The sequence below is a fragment of the Microplitis mediator genome, chromosome 1 (assembly GCF_029852145.1).
Source record: "Microplitis mediator isolate UGA2020A chromosome 1, iyMicMedi2.1, whole genome shotgun sequence".
Classification (NCBI taxonomy): Eukaryota; Metazoa; Arthropoda; class Insecta; order Hymenoptera; family Braconidae; genus Microplitis; species Microplitis mediator.
The window spans coordinates 340618-366384 of record NC_079969.1 but is presented as its reverse complement, the minus strand read 5'-3'; the positions used below and the strand labels follow the sequence as shown (position 1 = coordinate 366384).

General features: G+C 27.6%; 1 protein-coding gene across 3 annotated transcripts in view; it reads left to right on the top strand.

The window, feature by feature from the left end:
* The window catches only part of LOC130678181 (complexin), a 41574-nt gene that overhangs the window by 2907 nt on the left and 12900 nt on the right, over positions 1 to 25767 (top strand). The window contains exons 2-3 of one of the 3 annotated variants that reach the window (XM_057485228.1): positions 4507 to 4636; positions 25095 to 25258. In XM_057485228.1, the coding sequence (XP_057341211.1) occupies positions 4582 to 4636; positions 25095 to 25258 (219 nt within the window). In that variant the 5' untranslated portion in view covers positions 4507 to 4581. Of the gene's footprint in view, positions 1 to 4506; positions 4637 to 16670; positions 16801 to 22589; positions 22775 to 25094; positions 25259 to 25767 lie in introns of those variants that run through there. The other 2 variants (XM_057485229.1, XM_057485231.1) reach the window with 2 other exon arrangements.

The following is a 25767-nucleotide window of genomic DNA, read 5'->3' as shown; positions in this document are numbered from 1 at the left end:
ATAATGAATTCTTGAATTATCACTGGGAATAATTGATTTGGTATTTAAATGTATTGTTTAAAGAGCAAACACTGAGGCTGGACTTGGAGGGTACCAGTATTTGCACAATGCAAATTTGAATTAATTAATAGAAATATTAATTCTCTTGTACGTTGTCAGGAATATTATTAACACGTTGGCTATATTGTGTATTATCAAATTCGTCATGTTAATTATTAATCGTGTATAATTAATATATTGCTTAAACAATTAGTTTCATTATTACCGTCAAGGACAATGAGGTTTAGAATTATGTTAAATATTGATTTTCATTCAAAAAAGGTTATGTCTGGTCTTTTACCTGTTTGGCACAAGATATTAATGCAAGATTTCTGCAAGACATGATATTGTACGAAACAATGTTGCAGAAATCTTACACATGGATTGTTGATAAACTTCCTTACACATTTCTTGGGCAAAACTTGCTGCAGAAATTTATGAAAGACATTTCTTCTTTGAATTTCTGTCGCGGGTTTTGCTCAAGAAATATGTAAGGAATTTCATCAACGAGCTGTGTGTTGGCTCACACAATTTTTTAGATACAAAATAACAGTCTTTGGCAAATCTTGCACAAGATTTTTAACTCTTCCCGTGTCTGCAGCAAGATTTAGCCAATGAAGACGTAGACTAGATCACTAATGACCAGACTTGCGTAAGATTTCAGTAAGATCGTGAATGCGAATGAATAAAAATAATTTACAGTTGAACTGTATCTAAAAAAGTTTGTAATAAAATTTAATGAAACATTTCGATTTGAAATCAATCAATACTTTGTTTGCATACAAACTGAAATAAAAAAAAAAAAATGAGCGTTTTATGTCAAACAAACTTCTGTTTATTGGTTTAATCCGAAACTATTTTCTATTTTTACCGTTAACATGTCTCGAAATACATATGAAACAATGTTTACCAACACATTGTTTGTAAATGAGTAAAATTGAATAAAATGAAATAGAGCCGAGACATAAAATGGATAATGTTAAAAATTAACACAAAGGAAAAATAATATGTTCATATTCCACTGTCAGAAAGACAAAATGTCTGAAGTAACAGAATGCTACTTTATCCATTTAATTAACTAGACAATAGACAAAGAAACGTTTTACATAACCTATTCTCTATGTTAGCAACCCAACGTTTACATATAATATTATATATCTCCGGAATACTCTTGACAGCTTTTGATGTCAGCCAACAGAATGTTATCATATTAGATAACACTCAAGTGTCAAATACACTAATTTCTAACTACTATTTTTACATCTATATCTATATATATATATATCTTTAGGAACAGATGTCGCTATATTGTATCAGACAATATAGAGTTAATTGAAATGAAATTTATGATACTAATTTAATAGCATGATAAAGTGAATTTAATTGATAATTCTTTACTTTTAACCCCGTTCATCATCATATTCGTCTTTGCCTTGTTTATGTACCTTTGATACGATGACAGTTTCGAAACTAATAATTTCATCACAAACTTACAAGTTATAAGTTATAAGTTTGTTCATTGGACGAAAACAAACTTTAGTTTATTAACTTTATATAGTTTAATCGAAAGGTTATCTACATCTAATGAACAATCAAAGTCACTTATCAATCAGCTATTTTTCATTTTTTTTATACTACAAATACCCTATCAAAAAAATCCACCTAAGATTTACACATATCGTTTTCGGGTGGATGACCATATGGTTTCCTATAGAAATCCACAGCATCCTAGATCCACACGGAAAAAAATTAATCGTGAATGTAACATGATGCAGTCTTGGTAAATAAACATGATGAAATCATGTTGCATTCACATGATTTGTCATGTTTCGGCTACATGATAATCATGTTGCGGTAACATGATAATCATGTTGCGGTAACATGATAATCATGTTGCGGTAACATGAGAAAATCATGTTGCATTCACATGATTTGTCATGTTTCGGCTACATGATAATCATGTTGTGGTAACATGAGAAAATCATGTTGCATTCACATGATTTGTCATGTTTCGGCTACATGAAAATCATGTTGTTGTCACATATTGTCATGTAGCCGAAACATGACAAATCATGTTGCATTTACATGATTTTCTCATGTTACCGCAACATGATTATCATGTGAATGCAACATGACAAATCATGTGAATGCAACATGATTTTTCTCATGTTACCGCAACATGATTATCATGTAGCCGAAACATGACAAATCATGTGAATGCAACATGATTTCATCATGTTTATTTACCAAGACTGCATCATGTTGCATTCACGATTAATTTTTTTCCGTGCATATGTTTTTTTTGTACGGGAATCTAAGTACGCAAAGTTTCCTGTGCGAAATCCCCATGGGTTCCTATATAGATTTCTAGAAATTCCCATAAAATTCTACATGAATTTTTTTGATCCGGAAAAATTTTCTTGTCAAAAAATGGTGTCCGTTTTGCCTCACTCTCCCCTAGAGTAACTCAAAATTTTTAATGGTCGCAATAAAAAATTTTAATAATTCCACGACATGAAAAATTCAAATTGTAAGAATTTTATTGAACCTGAAAATTTGATGCTGAAAAATTCAATATCTTGGGTCTATAAAAAAAGTAATAAAAATATCTTAAGTAAAAATATGATATTTTGTGCTCTATATTTAGAGATAAAAAAATAGATAGATAAATAAAAAAAAATTAATAAAATATTAAACTCGAGGTTAAAATTTACCGCACACAATAACGTGAATAGCAAGTATAAAGCCGTATCGATTTTCTCGATATTATTAGATATACCCACTACACATATACTTATACTTTACACATCCACAAATATATAAAAAAAAGTTTATGTATGTATATAGCTACTAGGATATTTAGTTCTATATGAAGCATAAGCTTTAATATTCTCGTTTATGAAAGCATGCGAAAAAAATGTTATATCGATCGTTGATTACCGATCGCCCGTAGTAGAACAAAATAAATAAATGCCTAGTGGAAAAAAATAAAAATAATAATAAAGAGAAAGATAGGCAATTTTAACAATTTTCCCTTTGGTTAGTGCTTGATTACTCAAGGGTCTAAATGGGCTAGAGAGTATTGAAGCTGCAAGAGAGAGAAAATAGGGGTTGATGTTGACATACGTTGTGTTGGAAAATCAAGCTTTCACTGATAACCATATATATATATATATCTTGGATGTCGCGACGTCTTAATGTTAGAAAGTGGAAACTCTGGCGTCAATATAGTTCTCTCTTTTTATATATATATATATATATATGATTTAGCTTGGACTTGAGACTCTTTGGTTTATATAGTTTCTTTATCGATCTCTAACATTCTGTATTTCTCTTGTTTCTATATCCAATAGTATGGTTTTTTTTTCTGGTATTTTTTTTTCTTTCTCTGACATCCAATCCCACTGAGAATTTTTCCCCAATGACTTTGTTTGTCAATCCTCTTTCTTTATATTTTATTTCTTTGTTGAGAAACTTTTTCCGTACTATTGGATCCTTGTGTACTATGACAATTTTTCGGTATTTTTAACATAAAAAATTTATCAGCACACATTACTATAGATAACAGTATAAAAAATTCGATAAAAATGAGTCATTTATCACCAGATATTCTCAATATATGCTTCAGATATTAAAATTGGCCATATATGATTCATTTTTCACAAGAAATGAAAGTGAGATTAAAATTTCAAGAAAGATATCTTCCCTGATTAAACAACTGAATTCGAGCGAATTAAAAATTTTAATTCTGTTATATTCTGTCGAATTCTGCAAAACAGAATTCAAATGAATTGAAAATTTGAATTTTAATTAAACAGAATAAAACCGATTTAAAAATTTCAAATTTGTTTTAATTCAGTTTAATTCGGATTCAGAACCAGAAATTGGAGAATTATTTTCTAATTAATCAGAATTAAACCGAATAGAATTATTCAAATTCGTTTTAATTTGGACAAATTCTGGTTTTTCTGCCGAATTAGACAGAATTCATTTTTAAGTTAGGTACCGAATTAACAGAATTTATCTGAATTAAAAAGAATTAAAAATTTAATTCTGTTCAATTCTGTCAAATTCTGCGAAACAGAATTCAACTGAATTGAAAATTTGAATTTGAATTAAACAGAATAAAACCGATTCAAAAATTTCAAATTCGTTTTAATTCAGTTTAATTCGGATTCAGAACCAGAAATTGGAGAATTTTTTTCGAATTAATCAGAATTAAACCGAATAGAATTATTCAAATTCGTTTTAATTTGGATAAATTCTGGTTTTCCTGCCGAATTAGACAGAATTCATTTTTAAGTTAGGTACCGAATTAACAGAATTTAACTGAATTAAAAAGAATTAAAAATTTAATTCTGTTCAATTCGATCGAATTCAGTTGTTTAATCAGGGTTATATATTAATAAAATGAATATTAAAAATAAAAATAAAATGACTAATTATTGTTAAAATTTATGATTTCAGGTAACACGGGGTGTTAACTATTAAATAAATAAGTTTTTAACAAGTTAACAAGAAAAAGTATAAAAAGAAGAAAAAATGGCGGCTTTTGTGGCAAAGCAGATGGTTGGAAATAAATTGAATGCCGTTAAGGGTAAGTACTTTTTTTTTAAATTCTAAGATGATGACAATAATGATCATAGTAAACTGTTACGTACGTCAATTGTAATTGAGAGAGATTTTAATAAACCGCTTCTGTTAATTCCGTTAAACATACATATATATGTAATAAAGACGCGATGAGAGGAGGATTGACAGAAGAGAAGCTTGTGCACACCCCAAGAGATTTATTCGATAATTTAAAAAGACTAAATAACCTTTTTTTGACTAATCGGATTAATAATTCGCGAATGGTCATTCAAGCTTTTTTTTACAATTCTCAGATTCATGGATTTGTTTTTTAAATCTTCAAGCTCTGGATAAAATATGAATAAAAATGTTTCCCGATAATCCAGCGGCTAAATAGTTATATTTTATGTATTGTCCATGTTGAGATGTCGGAATATATTTTTTTACTTTTAAGAGAACAAATAATTAATGAATTGATGAAAAACTAATGGATGCTTAATTGCTTTGTGGATTTCTACGACGGAATTATTTATCGAATCTGTCATTTGATAGAGTGATTTTTTTCTGAGACTCTACGGTTTATATTTTTTATCCGAGAGTACTTTGCATTAGGTATATATTTGGGGGATTCATTTGATGGAGTGAGCTAGGATCTGAGATTAATTTTATAAAGATTCGGAGCTTACAATAGATATTTATATGAAAAAGCGCTATATGTCTAAATGTATATAGATCATTATTATAATGTTGTTCTTTCTAGGGTAGAAGTATCATTTGTCGGCACTGTTCTAGTTTTGGCCATTTGATACTTTATTTTAATAGATGATAAATTATAAATAAATTTTTCAAGTGTCCAGAACTGCCCCTAAAACGGTACCTCTACACGGAAAGAAAATTATGGCGGCGGTTCCCATAATTTTGTGAAATTTTTTCCTATACCATCATAGGAATTACGACCATAAATTATGGGAGCGGTTCCTATAATTATAGGAATGTTTCCCATAATTATAGGAATAGTTCCTATAATTATGGTAATGATACCCATAACACTATAGGAATGGTTCCTATAATTTATAGGAATACTTTCTATAATATTATGGGAATCATTCCTATAATTTATTGGAATGGTTCCTATAATTTATAGGAATACTTTCTATAATATTATGGGAATCATTCCTATAATTTATTGGAATGGTTCCTATAATTTATAGGAATACTTTCTATAATATTATGGGAATCATTCCTATAATTTATGGGAATGGTTCCTATAATTTATAGGAACCATTCCCATACATTATAGGAACCATTCCCATAATATTATGGGAATAATTCCCATAATGCAATTGGAATAGTTCCTACACCATTATGGGAATCATTCCCATAATATTATGGGAATAGTTCCCATACTTTTATAGGAACCATTCCCATAATATTATGGGAATGGTTCCCATATTATCATGAAAAAATTATTTTAAAGAAGTGTGGTAATCACTTCTACAATACACAGAAATATCATTAAACATAAAAACAAAAATTCAAACATTGAAAAAAAAAATCGTATTTGGCAAAAAAACATTAAAATTTTTAACAAGAATTTTTTGTCAGCACAAAACATTCAAGAAAATTCAAATTTTGGGAAATTTCTACACTATTGGGCAAAAAAAAAATTTTATGATATTATAGGGATGGTTCCCATAACATTATCGGAATAGTTCCCATAATATTATAGGAATAGTTCCTATACCATTATGGGAATCATTCCCATAATGCATAGGAAAACTTTCCATAATTTTCTTTCCGTGTACTCTATTTCGCTAAGTATTTTCCGAATCATCTAAAGAAATTTTTAAATTCGGTGACAGTAGAGCACTAGGTTGTTCGCTTCGCTTTCGAGGTGTGCAAAATTTATAAACCATTTAAATTTTGTTAATTAAACAGCAAAAAGCTCTCGAGGTTAAGAAAAAATCTATTAAAAATGAATATCCTCATTTATATATTAAACATACTTTTGCCATTCGAATTCACAATTCCGTAATTTATTTTTTTCTTATTTGTCGGTAAAAATGAAAAAAAAAAAAAAAAAAATTATAAAACGAACTCGCTGCTGTCAGAGAAAAATATAAAAACGGTCACGTCAATTGAAAGTTAATAACCTGCGTCATATACAGAGCGTGTTGAGGATTTTTCAGTTCCTCTAATATATTCTTTCTTTCTTTCTCTTTTGGTCGTGACTCCCTTTTTCGCCTGAAGCTAAGTGGTATATCAGAGAGAAGGGTGTTGTAGACGACATAATATAAAAGAAGGAATTGAAATGCTTTGAATGCTCATTTACCAGAGCAAGAACAGAGTCATATACCTATAGAATAGTTTCTGAACGATCTGTAGTTATAAATTTTCTCTATTTTTCTATCTCTATATACTTATTTTCACTCATTCTTACGGGCTTTTATATCCCTTGGCTTTTTCAAACCCACCCCAGTTTTGTTTCCCCTTTTATGTGGCCTAGGTGAACCTTGTGGAACGTCCGACGAGGTGGAATCCTTAATATAGTCTTGTGAATGAGGGTGAAAATGACATTCCTACCGACCCGCTAACGTTAAATTACGCGTTCAGGCATGCGCTCAAATAGATATTTACCTTTTTCGTATAATACTATAAAACGCTATTCATCATCACCATTTAAGGAATTAATAAAAAACACTATTTATATTAACTGAATATTCTAATTACTATATTTATTAACATTCTTTCTCATACATTTTATTATTTACTTATTTTTAATTAAACATTTTTTCATCATAAGAATTTCATTTATTTTCATTCGATATTTAAAAGTCTTTAATTAAACATTTTTTTCATCACTTAAATATTCTACACGGAAAGAAAATTATGGGAAGTTTTCCTATGCATTATGGGAATGGTTCCCATAATGGTATGGGAATAGTACCTATACTACTATAGGAATGGTTCCCATATATTATGGGAACCATCCCCATAATAGTATGAGAATAGTTCCCATACCATTATGGGAATGGTTCCTCTATTGGTATAGGAACTATTCCTATAATATTATGGGAACTATTCCCATAATGTTATGGGAACCATCCCTATAATATCATAAAATTTTTTTTTTTCACAATAGTGTAGAAATTTCCCAAAATTTGAATTTTCTTGAATGTTTTGTGCTGACAAAAAATTCTTGTTAAAAATTTTAATGTTTTTTTGCCAAATACGATTTTTTTTTTCAATGTTTGAATTTTTGTTTTTATGTTTAATAATATTTCTGCGTATTGTAGAAGTGATTACCACACTTCTTTAAAATAATTTTTTCATGATAATATGGGAACCATTCCCATAATATTATGGGAATGGTTCCTATAAATTATAGGAACCATTCTCATAAATTATAGGAATGATTCCCATAATATTATAGAAAGTATTCCTATAAATTATAGGAACCATTCCTATAATTATAGGAACCATTCCCATAAATTATAGAAATGATTCCCATAATATTATAGAAAGTATTCCTATAAATTATAGGAACCATTCCTATAATTATAGGAACCATTCCTATAGTGTTATGGGTATCATTCCCATAATTATAGGAACTATTCCTATAATTATGGGAAACATTTCTATAATTATAGGAACCGCTCTCATAATTTATGGTCGTAATTCCTATGATGGTATAGGAAAAAATTTCACGAAATTATGGGAACCGCTGTCATAATTTTCTTTCCGTGTACCGACTAGTGAAATGAAAAAAAAAAAAAAAAAAAAATGATACGATGAATTTTTTTATTTAAAATTTTTGAAATCGAAATTAGGGAGAGAGAAATTTTGCATAAGCATCTAAAAATTTTTTTTTAATGAGAAAAAAAATATATAAGATTTTTTTTCACAATAATTTATATCATGATTTGTGATATATATTATCTATCGAAGATTACGTGACTCGACAGTAGTATAACCACTTTTCTTCATTGTAAAGTTGACAATTTATTTTACCCGCGATATAGTCGAGAAAAAAAATTTCTTGAGGGTGCAAAAAAAAAACTGAGTTACGCAAAAAAAATAAATAATTATAAAAAATATAAAATTTACGATATAAATATTAATATTAAATATATAAAAATTTTATACTGACATATATATAGTTTTATATTTCTTACTGTCCTCGTTCTATAAATGTCAATGAAATATTGCCACAATATATAGCAGACATTAAAATCGATACATTAATAAATTTATTTATATCAGATATATGTTGCTGTTATTATTTATTTATTTAATTGGATATAATAATTAATAAATAAATATATGATGAACATACTTTTATATTAATTGGAATTATTAAGAGGCGACGAGTGAATTATTTTATTTAATAATTTTTTTTTTCTTTTTATTAGTATCGATTAAATAATTAAAGAAGATTTGTAGAAAAAGATAAAAATAATAAATTCATGACAAGATCTAGAACAACGATTAAATTAGCCCTAAATTTTTAAGATCCGTGTTCGAAAAACGTTAACGTTCAGTAAGAAAGTATAATTATAATAAATAAGTAAGAGCATAATTAAGTTTGTAAAAGGAAAAAAAGAAATGATTAAGAAAAAAAGTCGACATGCAGAAGCTCGAAATTTGTGACTATTTCGATAATTTCAAGTTTAAATTTTTTTAAACTTTTAAAAATTTTATTTGCACGGGATCAACTCTCAAATAACAGCCCAAAATTGCATATATCGTTCGAGTAATTTTTGGACAAGTCGAGCATCCGTAGGCATTTTTTTAAATTTCTGTAGCGGGAATTTCAATTTAAAATTTTTTGCTGTCATCCCCCATGAAAAAAATTTATAAAAAAAATATATTTTCCATACATAAAAAATATATAAATATATATATAATATGTATAAAAAATATATTTCAAATAGCTAACTTTTGGCCGATTTTCGTATATATTTTAAATATATTAAATATATATCTTAGAATATATAAAATATACATGTATGAAAATATACAAAAAATATATTTTCTTTATATTTAAAAATATACAAAAATGATATAAAAAATATATTTTCATAATTATATTTTTTATAGATTTAAAATATATTACTAATATATTTTTTTTATATTTTTAAATATAAGAAAAATATATTTTTCGTATATTTTTATACATGTATCTTTTATATATTTTTAATATATACAAAAATCGGCCAAAAGTTAGCTATTTAAAATATATTTTTCATACATATTTTATATATATTTATATATTTTTTTATGTATTTTTAATATATTTTTTTTACAAATTTTTTTCATGGGGGATGTCCGAATCGATAAACTTTTATTTTTTTTCTCAATCGCGGAGTGTCTGGCACGAAAATTTAAACTGTCGATATTTTACATTCTACTAATCAGTTAATAATACACATCATATATATATTAAGTATTTATTTAGTTGGGACATCGCGGCTGTCAACTGAAACACGATACTGGTTAATAATTAAACAGAAAATTAATTTAAAAATTCATCGTTATCTAAATTCAAATTTCATTCCCGTGTTCAATGCCCGTTAAGGAAATCCGTAAAAAAAATGTGATAATTAAATTTAGAATAAAAAATAATTTTGGATTGAAGAAATGACTTAGAAAGATTTAATTAATTTAATAATATCCTTTTGTTAAATAGAAAAAAAAAAAAAAGAAGTTCGAAAACTTGTCGATCTTCTTTCCAAGTCATTTAATCCCGATAATACAATAGCGTAAGAGAAAAAAAGTGAAGGATAAAAAATAGAGCAGGAAAGAAGAAAAGACCTTGCGGAAAAAGTTTTTGAAAAATATACGAGATGTTGTAGTGATTTTATGGTGTCAACCTTCATGATCTTTAACATCCGAAAAGAAATTACATTTGAAATTGTAATTTTTTTTTCACTCCCTCACTACTACACTACATTTTACCTTTTCTTTTCTTATTATTATTTCCCTGTCTCTTTCATTGTTAAATTATTATTCTATTCTATTCTATTACTCTGTTTTATTTTTTTTTTTCATCTCTTTATTTAATTCTTTACTCTCTTATTTGTCGTGTTACTCTTACTTACTAAATTTACATTTTCACTTACAATGATTAAGCTCGGCAAATTACGGGACATTTAAGTCTCCTTTGTACTCGATTAATTTATTATTTACTTAGTATCTTATTTATTTGCCCGCGAAAAAAAAAATTTTCTTTTGAATTAACATAAGCCAAGTGATTTAAAATGTTCAAGACAATTTTTTTTATTCATGACTTTAGCGCCAATAGAAATCGACAAAAAAGAATTTTTAATAACCGGCATACCTGTGAAAAATAGAGGGATTCGACCATATATGATCATTTGTGAGTTTATATGATCACGTATATTTAAATTTGATCATATATAATCAAGTAGGATCATATTTTTAAATTTACAGATACTTATAATTGTTCAATGTTACGAGAAATGATTCTATATGATCACCCGAGTCGAAATTTAGAGCCCATTTAGAGCCTTTTAAAGTCGGACCTATTTCGGACTTGGATGCTCTAAATAGAGTCTGTTTCTATGTTAAATTAGGTCCGATTTTGATCCCTGAGGTGCTACAAATTTCCGTTTTCGGCACTTGCGGGCTCAATCTAGGACCTGATGAAAATTAAAATTAGGTCCGATTTAGGGCCTATAAGCCCTGGTTTATTGTAATGATAATCATCATAAATTATTCAATTATAATGAATCCAAATTTATTACGGAACTAATATTGTCGGACTTGAAGGCTCAAAATCGGACCTCTCAGTGAATGTTAGGACCTCCGGGTTCAAAATCGGAGCTACGGGACTACAGGGCTCTAAATCGGATCTATTTAGGGCTATAGGGACCTATATAGGCTCTAAATTTCGACTCGGGCATATATGATTACATACATGACCATATATGAGTATTTATGAACAAAAATGATCAGATAGGATGATTTTTCATATTTGATTCCATTTAAATGTTCATATCAGCGAATACATTTTTATTTTTTTTGTATGAACAAAATAAAATAAATTTATTATTTTTTTTATTAATAAAAAAAAAGTGAAAATGAAAGCTAAAGCTTCTTTGCGTGAAAATTAAATGTAGCTCTAATGAAATGAAGAATGATGGAAAAAGGTCATTTGTTTCAAGACTACACAAAAGCGCTTATACGAAGATGCCGAGAATAGAGAATATGATTAATGGGCTTCTAGTATTTTTATATCGACTCATATTGTATATATATATATATATATATATATATATGTGTATACATCATAAATTAAAATATATATACCAATAGAAAATAGCAATATATATTTATAAATTGATAAAGCCATTGTTATTTAATGGTATTTTTATTAAAATCTTATGATATAAATTCTTATTAATTATCCCAATCTCCATCACTGGATAATTAATTAGTTAAAGTAAAAAAATATGTAAAAACATTGAAAGTCAATGATACTGAATTGTCAAAGAATCGATGAATATATCAAGATTGTTAGTATGTATGACGAGTAATAATCCCAAGTAAATACTACGTATTTGCTAATTAATTGTCATCTTGTAGATATTTCAAGACCTAAGCAAACATGTGACCCACCACACACACAATTCCATGTAAATACACTAAATAAATACATTAATTTAATTAATTCTCCTTCAAATAAAATATCTAAGGATAAAAATTCAAATTTAAGCGCCAAAATGAGACATTTTTTAAATTCCCAATTTACGTTTGAAAAAAAAAATTGGCCAGCTCCAAATTTTTAAGATCCGAGTCTGAGGTAAAATGGGCCAGTAAAAAAATCTATAGTGGCCCATCTTACCTTGGACTTTTAAATAATTCATGTAACAAAATTTTGAAAAAAGTTGTGGTGTAAAAATAATTAAAAGAAAATGAAATTATCTATTTATTTTGACATTAGTTTAGAAGTTGGCTTAAGCGATTAAAGAGCACTCGGAAAGAATTACCGTCAACACTTTCTCATATATATATATATATATATATATATATATATAGTCTTTTCATCACATAAGAGTCTAGTCCATGTCTCGTGAGTTCTGTGAGGTGAAAAATTGGAAATCGCAGAATGCTCTTAAAAGTCAAGTGCTACAGGGTTCCAATTGACTGAGTGGCTTCGTTCGATCGTAGACTCTTTAGGAAATAGTCAACGGTAACTTTCTTACTTTATCTCATTTTCTAACTCATTCTTCTGATTCCTATTTATTTTTTATTTTCATCCTTCACTTTCCTATTATTCTTCTTCCTATTTGTACTTTTGGAATTAAAAACTCAACTACATAAGGAGAATTTATCATTTTTTTTCCAATTTTCATTCAACCATCGAACATTTTTCCAAAAATAATATCGATTTTCCCGAATTAAAATTGACAGCTTTTGAAAATTAAATAATAAGCAAAAAAAAAACAATGAAAGTTGAAAATTGAATTTCACTCAAGTGTAAAATACACTCGACATTTTTCAATATATATATAACATATATACAAGTATACCGTCCACTAAACTTGTCATCCATTGCATATCGCGTTTCCGCAGGTTTGAACGTAACGAAGGCTTGTGGATATATAACATATATATAAGCTCATCCTTTATATATATATATATATATAAATATATGTATCATAATACAAGCATAAGTTAACGGAGCTTGAATAAATGTAGCGAAAGATAATTGTGCAGCTGTTAAACTACGATAAAATTATGTACTTGGAGTGTAAAGAAAAAAAAATGTATATTTTTTAAATAATTTATTTTGATTTAAACGAAAAATATTTATAATAAAGATGGATCGTAGTTGTTATCATCAGGTTGCTCTATAAATTCCTTTGGCGTAAATCCCCTTGAGATAAGACGATACGCGAAAAGCTATCCAGCGAAAAAGTCGGATACAAGTGAGAAATCACACTCTTTATACAAAACATACACGTTAAAAACGCTCAAATATATATATATAAAGACATTTATATTGAACATTTTAACAACTACTGTAATATGGATATTACAAAGTGTCATACATATATTTTTAAAAAAAACTTGTACAATCTTATATATATAGAGATGTTTTATTCCATAATGTCATAAAAATAGATATTTTATCTACGAATTTTATTGAATTTCTATGAAAAAAATTCACGTGGGAATCCAGCTTAGATTCCCATAAAAATTCTTATATAAATTCTTTCGTGAATTCCCATGGAAACCCACAGCATCCTCAATCTACATATGGATTTTTACAATTATTTTCCATGGAAATAATCATGTTGCGGTAACATGAGAAAATCATGTTGCATTCGCATGATTTGTCATGTTTCGGCTGCATGATAATCATGTTGCGGTAACATGATAATCATGTTGCGGTAACATAGAAAATCATGTTGCATTCACATGATTTGTCATGTTTCGGCTGCATGATAATCATGTTGCGATAACATGATAATCATGTTTCGGCTACATGATAATCATGTTGCAGTAACATGAGAAAATCATGTTGCATTCACATGATTTGTCATGTTTCGGCTACATGATAATCATGTTGGGGTAACATGAGAAAATCATGTTGCATTCACATGATTTGTCATGTTTCGGCTACATGATAATCATGTTGGGGTAACATGAGAAAATCATGTTGCATTCACATGATTTGTCATGTTTCGGCTACATGATAATCATGTTGCTGCCACATATTGTCATGTAGCCGAAACATGACAAATCATGTTGTATTCACATGATTTTCTCATGTTACTGCAACATGACTATCATGTAACCGAAACATGACAAATCATGTGAATGCAACATGATTTCATCATGTTTATTTACCAAGACTGCATCATGTTGCATTCACGATTAATTTTTTTCCGTGCATAGAATCCTACATGATTTTTTTTTCATAGGGATGTAATACAAGACTATACTGAGGCCCGATTAAACGTTTACTTTTATCACTTAAATCAAAATTTTGACATTCGTCTGAGATTTTAAATTTATGGTTTTTTATAAAAAAAATTTCATTGGGGCAAAATGGGTCGTATTTTCTGGTAAACATTTGGAGTAAAAATGAGAAGCTGGGCAGACTGGACAAAGGTCACTAAATATTTTTTTTTTTTAATGGTAACTGGATTTTTTTGTTGAGAATTTGAATTCAAAAAAAGGTTTCACTGAAAATTTAAATAGATTTTAATTTAATATTCAACGCATATTAATTTAATGAATATTGAGATTTACAATATTCGATAAAGTTTATATGGATATTGAAAAATAATTTAATTAAACATATTTACTGTACACTGTTACATCACAATGTATGATGTTGAGTATTACATAATTAAACGATAATTTTAGATTACACAGATTATTGATGCACCAATGCGTCATACGCTGTACATTATAATAGTTCCGACTTTATTATGTACTTTATAATTATTATATATAGTGTCCTTATCTTACCTATGTACAATCATACATAAAGCTCTGTATTATTGTACATAATAATAAAAATATGTGTAATCAGGCAGACAATTAATTCGCTGGATTAGATTTTTAAAATTATTTTTTCATTCATTCTATTGGTTTTATCTCGGCTATTAACCAATTTGTTGTCGAATAATAAATATATGGTTCACATAATATATCCGTAACCTATAACTAATCTACTTATTTAATGTAATTATTATTTTTTCATTTTAAATATTTATCGCAATTTAAATCGTATGATCATATATATAACCCATGTGGTTCATATATATCGCATACATGATCAAAACTTCGTATATGATCTATATACATCTAATATATGGCCAATTTTTATATATGGATCATATATATAGCCTATATGGTCAAAAGTGTCATATATGAATCATATATATCGCATTTATGGCCAAAGATGTCATATATGATTTATATATATAAAATATACGGCCAATTTTCATATTTGGATCATATATATAGCCTATATGGTCAAAAGTGTCATATATGAATCATATATATCGCATTTATGGCCAAAAATATCATATATGATTCATATACATAGAATATACGGCCAATTTTCGTATTTGGATTATACACATAGCCTATATGGTCAAAAGTGTCATATATGAATCATATATATCGCATTTATGGCCAAAAATGTCATATATGATTCATATATATAAAATATACGGCCAATTTTCATATTTGGATCATACATATAGCTCATATGGTCAAAAGTGTCATATATGAATCATAAATATCGCATATATGACCAAAATTGTCATATATAGTTCATACATGGCCAATTTTTATGTTAGGATCATATATAATACATTTTTCTGTACATGTAAGTCTTATTTTGAAAATATATAAAAAAATTAATGAATTGAATAAAAAAATTTGTCTATTTATAAAATGGCCTAGATTTAAAAGCAACAAAATATAAAATTTAAAGAAAATCAGTGACACAAGATTGTTGGTAGTGTTTTTCAAGATTACTTAGCTCGTGTTATTCGTTCATGTCTTCTTTCATTCGTTCATGTATATGTATATAATACATGAGCTGCATTATTCAACGCTCGGTTATATTTATCAACCCTCTGGTGAATACGTAAGGAAAAAATAAAGAAACTAATGAAAAAAAACGAGATAACCACAACTATTTATAATTTATTATTTACTCCCCGTCTGTAATTAATATAAAAGAAAAATAAAATTAAAAATCAATAATAATTTATTTATTAAATAATAAATATTTTAATTACAAAACTAATAAAAATCTAGACGAATAAAAAATTCATTTAATGAATAAGGCTAAGAATTAATAGAGGGGATAAAAAATTTTCAAGGGGGGGCTATGTTACGCGAAGGAAGTAACGCTCGGTATAGTGGGGGGAAAATTCTCAAGAGTAGGGATTTAAAACTCGTAAGTGGGGATAAGGTGTTTAGTAGTAGGGATAAAAAACGCAAAGAGTAGGGATGGAAATCCCGAAAGTGGGTTCGTCGCGACTGAACCAAAAGTGGGGGGATAAGATGCGCAGTGCGACATGCGTAGTAAATTTATTTGTATCGTGCCGGTGGTTTATGTCTGACTGTTATCACGGCAGTACTACTGTCGGCACCAACACGACCGCAGGCACACTATTGCCATGGATATTCTGGGTATGTTTTAACGCGTAACTATTTTAACTTTTAATTTTATTTGAAATTTTTTTTTTTATTTGACGATGCTTACGGCTGCTTGCTAAATGCTTTCTTATCCCTACTATTTAAATACTTCTTTATCTTTCTTAATCTTCACATATTTATTAAATACAAATATATATATAAATTTTTTTTCACAAGCGTTAAAGTTTTTTTCATAAGAAAAAAAAAATATATAATTATACAGATTTATATAGGGAATAAAATTTGATGATAGAGTGACAAGAAAGTGTTAATTAATTCTAGTAATTAGTTTAATATCTTGTCTTGTTTACAAGGAATATAACTCATAATTACTGACTATGCGTTGATTATTTACCGTCTATTAATAATAATAATAAGGGGGTATATATATGTAATTGAGTAATATATAAGACGATATTGTATATAAAAAGTTTGTATACATAAATAGGAAATGAATAGATCTTGATTACACTTGTCGAAGTATCTCCAACAAAGTTTGTCGATGTATATAGAATATATATATATATAAATAGAGTTATATCCGCTTATGAAAAATAAACTTAAATAAAATACTTTATAAAGGAAACTTTATATTTTTATTTATTTTCTTGTGAGGGTTTGTATCAATTTTTTTTTGTCATCGTTTATGGAAAGTTAAGAGAAAGATAAGAGACAAATATTGTATTATTATTATTATTTTTTTTTTTTACTTGTTCGAACAAGATGAAGCCTCTTGACAGCATCATCCGCGCAAGTCCACGGGCAACGTCATTTTATATTACCGTTGCTGCAGCAGCGATGCGATCGATTTCTATGACTACTACCGCGACGCCATTGAAATTACATTAACGATTTAATTTAATTATCAACTATTTATTAATATTTTTAGTTTTTTTATTTTTGAGAGGCCGCGCTGTCAAGGACCAACTTACCCAATTTTTTTTTTTTAACAGTAACGTAGTATCGACATTCAATTTTTTTGGTAAAAATTTTGATGGCATTTTCCCGGATTTAACTTTGTGATAAAATTCAAAATTTGATTAAAAAAATGTAAAATTTAAATTCTTAAGTTTATGGGAAATTGATGAAATTATTGAGACTGGCAGCTGGAAAATCGGTTTGTGGGAATTTAATCTGCATTTAAACTCTGTAAGAATGAGTCAGGTGTGTAAAATAAAAACGCGGATGATGAGAAAATAAAAGAGAAAATCTAGCAGAAAAAAAAGTAAAGAGAAAGGGGGATGTTAAAGAGAAAGAAGAAAAAAAAGTGAAATTGAACGGACATTTTAACTATCCAATCACCAATTCTGATAACTTGCACTGCTTGCACCTGAGAGAGTATTTCCTAACAGACTAGTTTATTAAAAGTTTGTCATTTAATTTAACTTCAATTTCCTTTTTATTTTTTAAATTTAATAAACATTTTAAATTTTATACAAACCGCAGATCAAAGAATTAAATTTTTTTTTTTTATGAAATAAGGGAGCGTTCGCTAATTATTTTCTGTGGCTTTGGAGCTTCAAGTGCAAGTTTATTTTTATCTCGAAAAAATTTATCACAAATTTGCCACAAAAACTTTTTATTTTTTCTGATAAATTTTTGAGAATATAAAGCGACATTTGAATTTTTATTCAAAAATTTAAAAAAAAAGTTTTAACTCAACTAGGGAAGTTAACTCTGAGAATGTGGCTTGTAAACTTATAATATAAAAATATTAAATATCTTCGGAAACTATTTGGTAGTTAACTAAAACTTGGTTGCCTACCCAAGCGATAATGGAGATTTAAATTAACAGGATTCATTTTTTAAATAAAAATAAAAATCAACTAAATAATTTTAAACAAAATTTGATTTACGATTTATTTGCAAAAAAAAATTTAACTAGAAATAAAAATAAATTAACTGAAGAGTACCGCGAACTTTAATAAAAAAAATGACATAATTTAGATAGAAAATTTTAAAAGTTGGCGCAAAGTACCATATTACTTTTCTTATTGCACTAGGCAGCCTCCCTGATACCACATACGGGTAAAAAAAAAAATTTCATTTATAAATTTGTTGGAAAAGTTTAAAAGTTATTTTTTATCCAATAGTGATAAAATATATAGATTAGGGCGTGCGAATTGAATCGAACTATTCGATTCGAAAATTTTCGAATTATTCGGTTCAGGAGTCGAATCTAATAGTTCGATTCGATAATAATAATTCGCAAGTTCATACTATTTGCACACCCCTAATATATATGTAAGAAAAAAGTATCATTATATATAATAAAAGAACAGGGCAATGGAGGAACAGAATAGAATGATAAAAAATAGTTAGACAAGAAAAGTTAATAGGCTTTCTTGTTATATTTTTCCTTTTTTTTTTTTTTATCTGGGTCAAGTAACCAACTCGCGACAAGACGGATATAGAAGTAAAGGCATTAAAAAGTAGGGATACGATCGTTATCCAAGCGAAATGTCGATTACAGAATAAGAAGCTAAATCTCTATTTCAATCTTTTTTAAATTTATATACATATATATTAGGGTGGCGCAAAAAAATTAACTATTTTTTTTTTTTTGATCTCACATGAAAATTTGTTAATTTAAGACGTTTTGAGAAGCCTCTCCAAAAATCAGCTCGATAAAAAATTTTCAAGAGGTCGCTCACGAATTTTGAAAATATCAAAAATAATTGAAATTCGGATTTTTATTTCTAAATTTTTTTCTTTCTCGTGGCAGAAATAGTTTATATTTGTGAAATCACGACTACGCTGAGAATTTCAGCCCAAAATTTAAATATTTGAACCTCGCTCAAGAATTTTGAATGTTTCCGAGTGCTGTCTTTTGGACGTTTTTGAGCGACCCTTAAATATTAATAATAAAGCTTCTCGATTTTTTCACCATCAATTTGCATGACAATGAATGAAAATATAACCCGAGAAATATAAATAATAAGTTATTTACATACTTTTTTATTTTTTAATTCAATTTGTAGGTTTTTTCGCTTATTCAAAATTTGCCAAATTTTATTGTTTAAGACTGTCCTGTATATTTTTGGTTATGCAAAAGTTATAGTTAAGTGAAATGACAATAATTGAGTTATAAAAAAATATAAAAACTAAATCAAACTATTAGTTACATATTATCAGTTAATATTCAAAATTCTTGAGCGCCGTTCAAATATTTAAATTTTGGGCTGAAATTTTCAGCATAGTCATGATTTTACAAATATAAACTATTGCTGCCACGAGAAAGAAAAAAATTTAGAAATAAAAATCCGAATTTCCATCATTTTTGATATTTTCAAAATTCGTGAGCGACCTCTTGAAAATTTTTTATCGAGCTGATTTTTGGAGAGGCTTCTCAAAACATCGTAAACCAACAAATTTCCATGCGAGATCGAAAAAAAAAAATAGTCGGTTTTTTTGCGTCACCCTAATATATATATTAAAAATTGGTATAATATGATCATGAATAAATTTGTGATTTAAAAAAAAAAACGAAAAAATTGAAGAAAGTAAAATGTATATATATACTTTTTGCAAAAATAAGTCGTTCTAATAAATTGCTCAATATTTATATAAATGAGAAAAGTTTTTATCGTGTTTTATCAGTGGAAATGTAAATTACAGTGATAATAAATTTCTACAGTCGTATAAGAAGTTGTGAAGAAGAAAAAATTTTTTTTTTAGTAAATGTGTAAATTAGCGGTTGGAAAGTCGCTTTGAAACATTTTCGTTGTAGAAAATAAGTCGACGTAAATAAAACATTTTTTTTTTTAATTTAATGCCCAATAAATTTTTTTAAATCTAGACATCGATAAAAGTTTATTTAGTAAGAAAAAAAAAATATGAAAATATTTTCTGTACTTCGGGAAATTAATCCCATAATTTAATGAAACTTTCGCGAAGTAAGAAATTTTTTCGATTTCAATCTGATGATTTGTGTATTGAAAATTTGAAAATATGTTGGATGTCAGTAAAAACGATATCGGAAAATTTTCATGAAGGTGCAAAAAATAAGTATTTTTATAAATAGGCCGTCTTTGATTTTTTAAAATAACCGGGCAATTTTTATTCAATCTCCGAGTCCCCTGTCCTTGATGACTAAAAATAATGCCTAGTAACATTTGATCAATACAAACCTCTTTTTTAAAACTGGAAATAAAGAAAATGATAAAATTTTAATTATTTTTAAAAATAACTCCCTTTATAATTAGAATTTTCTTCAGTTTCTCAATTAACTACATAATTTTATATTCATGTCCTTGAAAGTAAAAATAATATCTAGTAACATTTATTCATTCAAATGTCTCTCAAAAATTGTCCGTTCTACGAGATGAAATTTTTTAACAAAGAAATTCTAATTTCAAATTTTTTAGACCAAAATTTACTTAACAAATTTCGTTAGTCAGCTAATTTGAAACAACTGTAAGTCATTTTTTTAAAAATTTATACCCGTAAAAAATGAATCATCTATACTCATATCAAGGACATATATGAAAATTGGCTGCATATGCCCGTGAAAAAAAAATTCATTCCAAAAAGATTCCGAAAAAATTCCGCATGTGGAACTTCTAAAAATGAGACAGATTAGAACTAAGAATGGAACTTTTTTGGAACGTTAGTAATTTTGATAGTAAAAAAAAAGTTTTTATAAGCAAATTTAGAGTCGAAAAAGGACGTTTTTGGAACTTTTTTGGAATTTTTTATGGACGCTTTTTTTTGGTCTATAAAAAATTCAAAAGTCGTGATTTTTTAACTGAAACTTTTTTGGAATGTCTATATAAAATTCCAAAAACGTCCTTTTTGACTCTAAATTTGCTCATAAAAACTTTTTTTAACATCAAAATTACTAACATTCCAAAAAAGTTACATTCGAAGTTCTAATCTGTCTCATATTTAGAAGTTCCGCATGCGGAACTGTTTTGGAATCTTTTTGGAACGAATTTTTTTTACACGGGTGGGGCACATATGAATTAGATATGACAAATTTCGATAAATAGGCATATATGATTCGTTTTTTACTGATCCTTGGGAGGGAATATTGTCTAAGAAAACCTCAAATCGGCCTATTTTTCCATTGTTTCAAAGCGCACTATTATAAAAAAAATATATAAGTATTTTTTTTCTCCTCATAGTTGATAAATTTCTACCCAGAGCGTTTATCAATCATATTTATGTTCATAAATCCTCAGGACATAATAAAAAAAATCTTAGTATAAATAAAAAATTTGAATCCCATTAAATTTAGGTTAGCATTTTTTTTTCTGCTGTATCGATAAAAGAAAAATGTCGTAGGTTAGCTGATGGGAATCATTTGTCAACGTTGTTTTTCAATTGTACAGTAGATCTAGTGCAAAAAATACAAAAATATACACACACACACACATATATATGTATGCAGTCGATAAAACTGTTGTTCCAATCCCTTCTATTCTATTCTTTTTTCAATGTTTTCTCGAGGAATATATCGGGCTTTGGGATCAATATAAAAAAAAAAAAAAAAACACTCTATCTACTCTGCCTGTGACAATCTGACATTTTTATCGTATGCTCTGCTGATTAAAAAAAAAATACTACTATTAATTTTAAATTATTTTTTTTCCGGGGTTTTAAAAAATGAGAAAAATTTATTATTTTGAATGCAAAAAAAAAGTGAATGAATGAATGAATAAAATAAGCTTGACGGTAAATCCCTTAAGGGCCAAACATTCATCTGGGATACTCTGGGACTAATTTGGAGGTCATCGAACAAACGAGGTCGAGGAGCAAGGTTTGCGTTGAGCAAGGTCGTTACTGGGTCAATCCTCGCGGGTGACATCCATTAACAGAAGCTTACACGCGCTTGCCGAATTTCTCCTCTCAGATATTGACGTCTTACTATCATCGGGCCCTAAATGACACCGCGTGTCCTAATAACATTCCCGTATACACGCATTTACGTACAATTATCTCAATATATTTAATCATTTAATATAAGGTACGTATAATTAGAATTAACAAGAGATTGATTTTAATTATATATTTTAATAATAATAATAATAATAATGGTAAATTTTAGATTTTTATTAATTAATTTTGGGTTACCACATTTTTCAATTTTTTATTTTTAATATAAAAAATTTCGTACCCTATTAAAAAAATCCATGCGGGATTATATGGGAATCCATAATAACTCATGTAGGAAACTATGGATTTACCTGAAAACCCATGCTCTGATTAAACAACCGAATTCGACCGAATTAAAAATTTTAATTCTGTCAAATTCTGCAAAACAGAATTCAACTAAATTGAAAATTTGAATTTGAATTAAACAGAATAAAACCGATTCAAAAATTTCAAATTCATTTTAATTCAGTTCAATTCGGATTCAGAACCCGAAATTGGAGAATTATTTTCGAATTGATCAGAATTAAACCGAATAGAATTATTTAAATTCTTTTTAATTTGGAGAAATTCTGGTTTTCCTGCCGAATTAGACAGAATTTATTTTTAAGTTAGGTACCGTATTAACAGAATTTATCTGAATTAAATAGAATTAAAAATTTAATTCTGTCAAATTCTGCAAAACAGAATTCAACTGAATTGAAAATTTGAATTTGAATTAAACAGAATAAAACCGATTTCAAAATTTCACATTCGTTTTAATTCAGTTTAATTCGGATTCAGAACCAGAAATTGGAGAATTATTTTCGAATTAATCAGAATTAAACCGAATAGAATTATTTCAATTCGTTTTAATTTGGAGAAATTCTGGTTTTCCTGCCGAATTAGACAGAATTCATTTTTAAGTTAGGTACCGTATTAACAGAATTTATCTGAATTAAATAGAATTAAAAATTTAATTCTGTCAAATTCTGCAAAACAGAATTCAACTGAATTGAAAATTCAATTTGAATTAAACAGAATAAAACCGATTTAAAAATTTCAAATTCGTTTTAATTCAGTTTAATTCGGATTCAGAACCAGAAATTGGAGAATTATTTTCGAATTAATCAGAATTAAACTGAATAGAATTATTTAAATTCGTTTTAATTTGGACAAATTCTGGTTTTCCTGTCGAATTAGACAGAATTCATTTTTAAGTTAGGTACCGTATTAACAGAATTTATCTGAATTAAATAGAATTAAAAATTTAATTCTGTCAAATTCTGCAACACAGAATTCAACTGAATTGAAAATTCAATTTGAATTAAACAGAATAAAACCGATTTAAAAATTTCAAATTCGTTTTAATTCAGTTTAATTCGGATTCAGAACCAGAAATTGGAGAATTATTTTCGAATTAATCAGAATTAAACCGAATAGAATTATTTCAATTCGTTTTAATTTGGAGAAATTCTGGTTTTCCTGCCGAATTAGACAGAATTCATTTTTAAGTTAGGTACCGTATTAACAGAATTTATCTGAATTAAATAGAATTAAAAATTTAATTCTGTCAAATTCTGCAAAACAGAATTCAACTGAATTGAAAATTCAATTTGAATTAAACAGAATAAAACCGATTTAAAAATTTCAAATTCGTTTTAATTCAGTTTAATTCGGATTCAGAACCAGAAATTGGAGAATTATTTTCGAATTAATCAGAATTAAACCGAATAGAATTATTTCAATTCGTTTTAATTTGGAGAAATTCTGGTTTTCCTGCCGAATTAGACAGAATTCATTTTTAAGTTAGGTACCGTATTAACAGAATTTATCTGAATTAAATAGAATTAAAAATTTAATTCTGTCAAATTCTGCAACACAGAATTCAACTGAATTGAAAATTTGAATTTGAATTAAACAGAATAAAACCGATTTAAAAATTTCAAATTCGTTTTAATTCGGATTCAGAACCAGAAATTGGAGAATTATTTTCGAATTAATCAGAATTAAACTGAATAGAATTATTTCAATTCGTTTTAATTTGGACAAATTCTGGTTTTCCTGTCGAATTAGACAGAATTCATTTTTAAGTTAGGTACCGTATTAACAGAATTTATCTGAATTAAATAGAATTGAAAATTTAATTCTGTTTAATTTGATCGAATTCAGTTGTTTAATCAGAATGGGGATCAACATAGGAAAATACACGTAGGGATTAGGAAACTTCTGTGAAGAATTTATATAGGAATCTATGCTGGATTCCTACATGGATTTTTTTTTATAGGGTAACATTTTGAAAAGGTTTAAAAAAGTAATGAAAAAAAAATGAAGGGCTAGTTTTTAACGATGATTTTATTTGTGATGGTAATCGAAGATTAATAAAAAATAAAATTCCATTACTCATGTTTTGTTGTTTGGGTAATTTTTTATAGGGGCGGTTGGCGGTGAGGGTGGCGATGACGATGACAAGGAAAAGGAAGAAGAGGCCGAGAGAGAACGGCTTGAGGCAATTAAGGAAGCCGAAGACAGGCGTAAGGAAAAACATCGCAAGATGGAAGAAGAGAGAGAAAAAATGCGACAAGAAATTCGAGATAAGGTAAAGTAAATAAATACTTAATTATATTTCTTACTTTTTAAATTTATATACTACATACAATTATTACATTATATATATATGCATATAATGTAGACGAATTTCATGAAATTTCACTAGCTCATGAAAGTTTAATTACTAGAGCAGTGAAAAAGTAAAAGAGGTTAAAAAAACATCAAAAGAGAGATGAGAATACAAAATATCTATATATATATTGCGATATATAGTATGACCATTAATATCCTGAGGCATGTGCTATGCCCCTTTGACAGTTTTACCCTCAGCATTTAACTAAATTCGCATCAAAAGTTTCTTTGACATTTTCCATAAAGTATATACTTTACCATTACCAATACATATATATTATATATCTACATAAAAGCTCGATATATCATATAAATGTATGTATGTAATTTGGGTTAGGGCTTAAGTATGTACACTTGATATTCACATGCTCAAACTAATTTAGGTTCAAGTTAATTTTGTCTAACGCCTTTTTAATACGTCTTCAT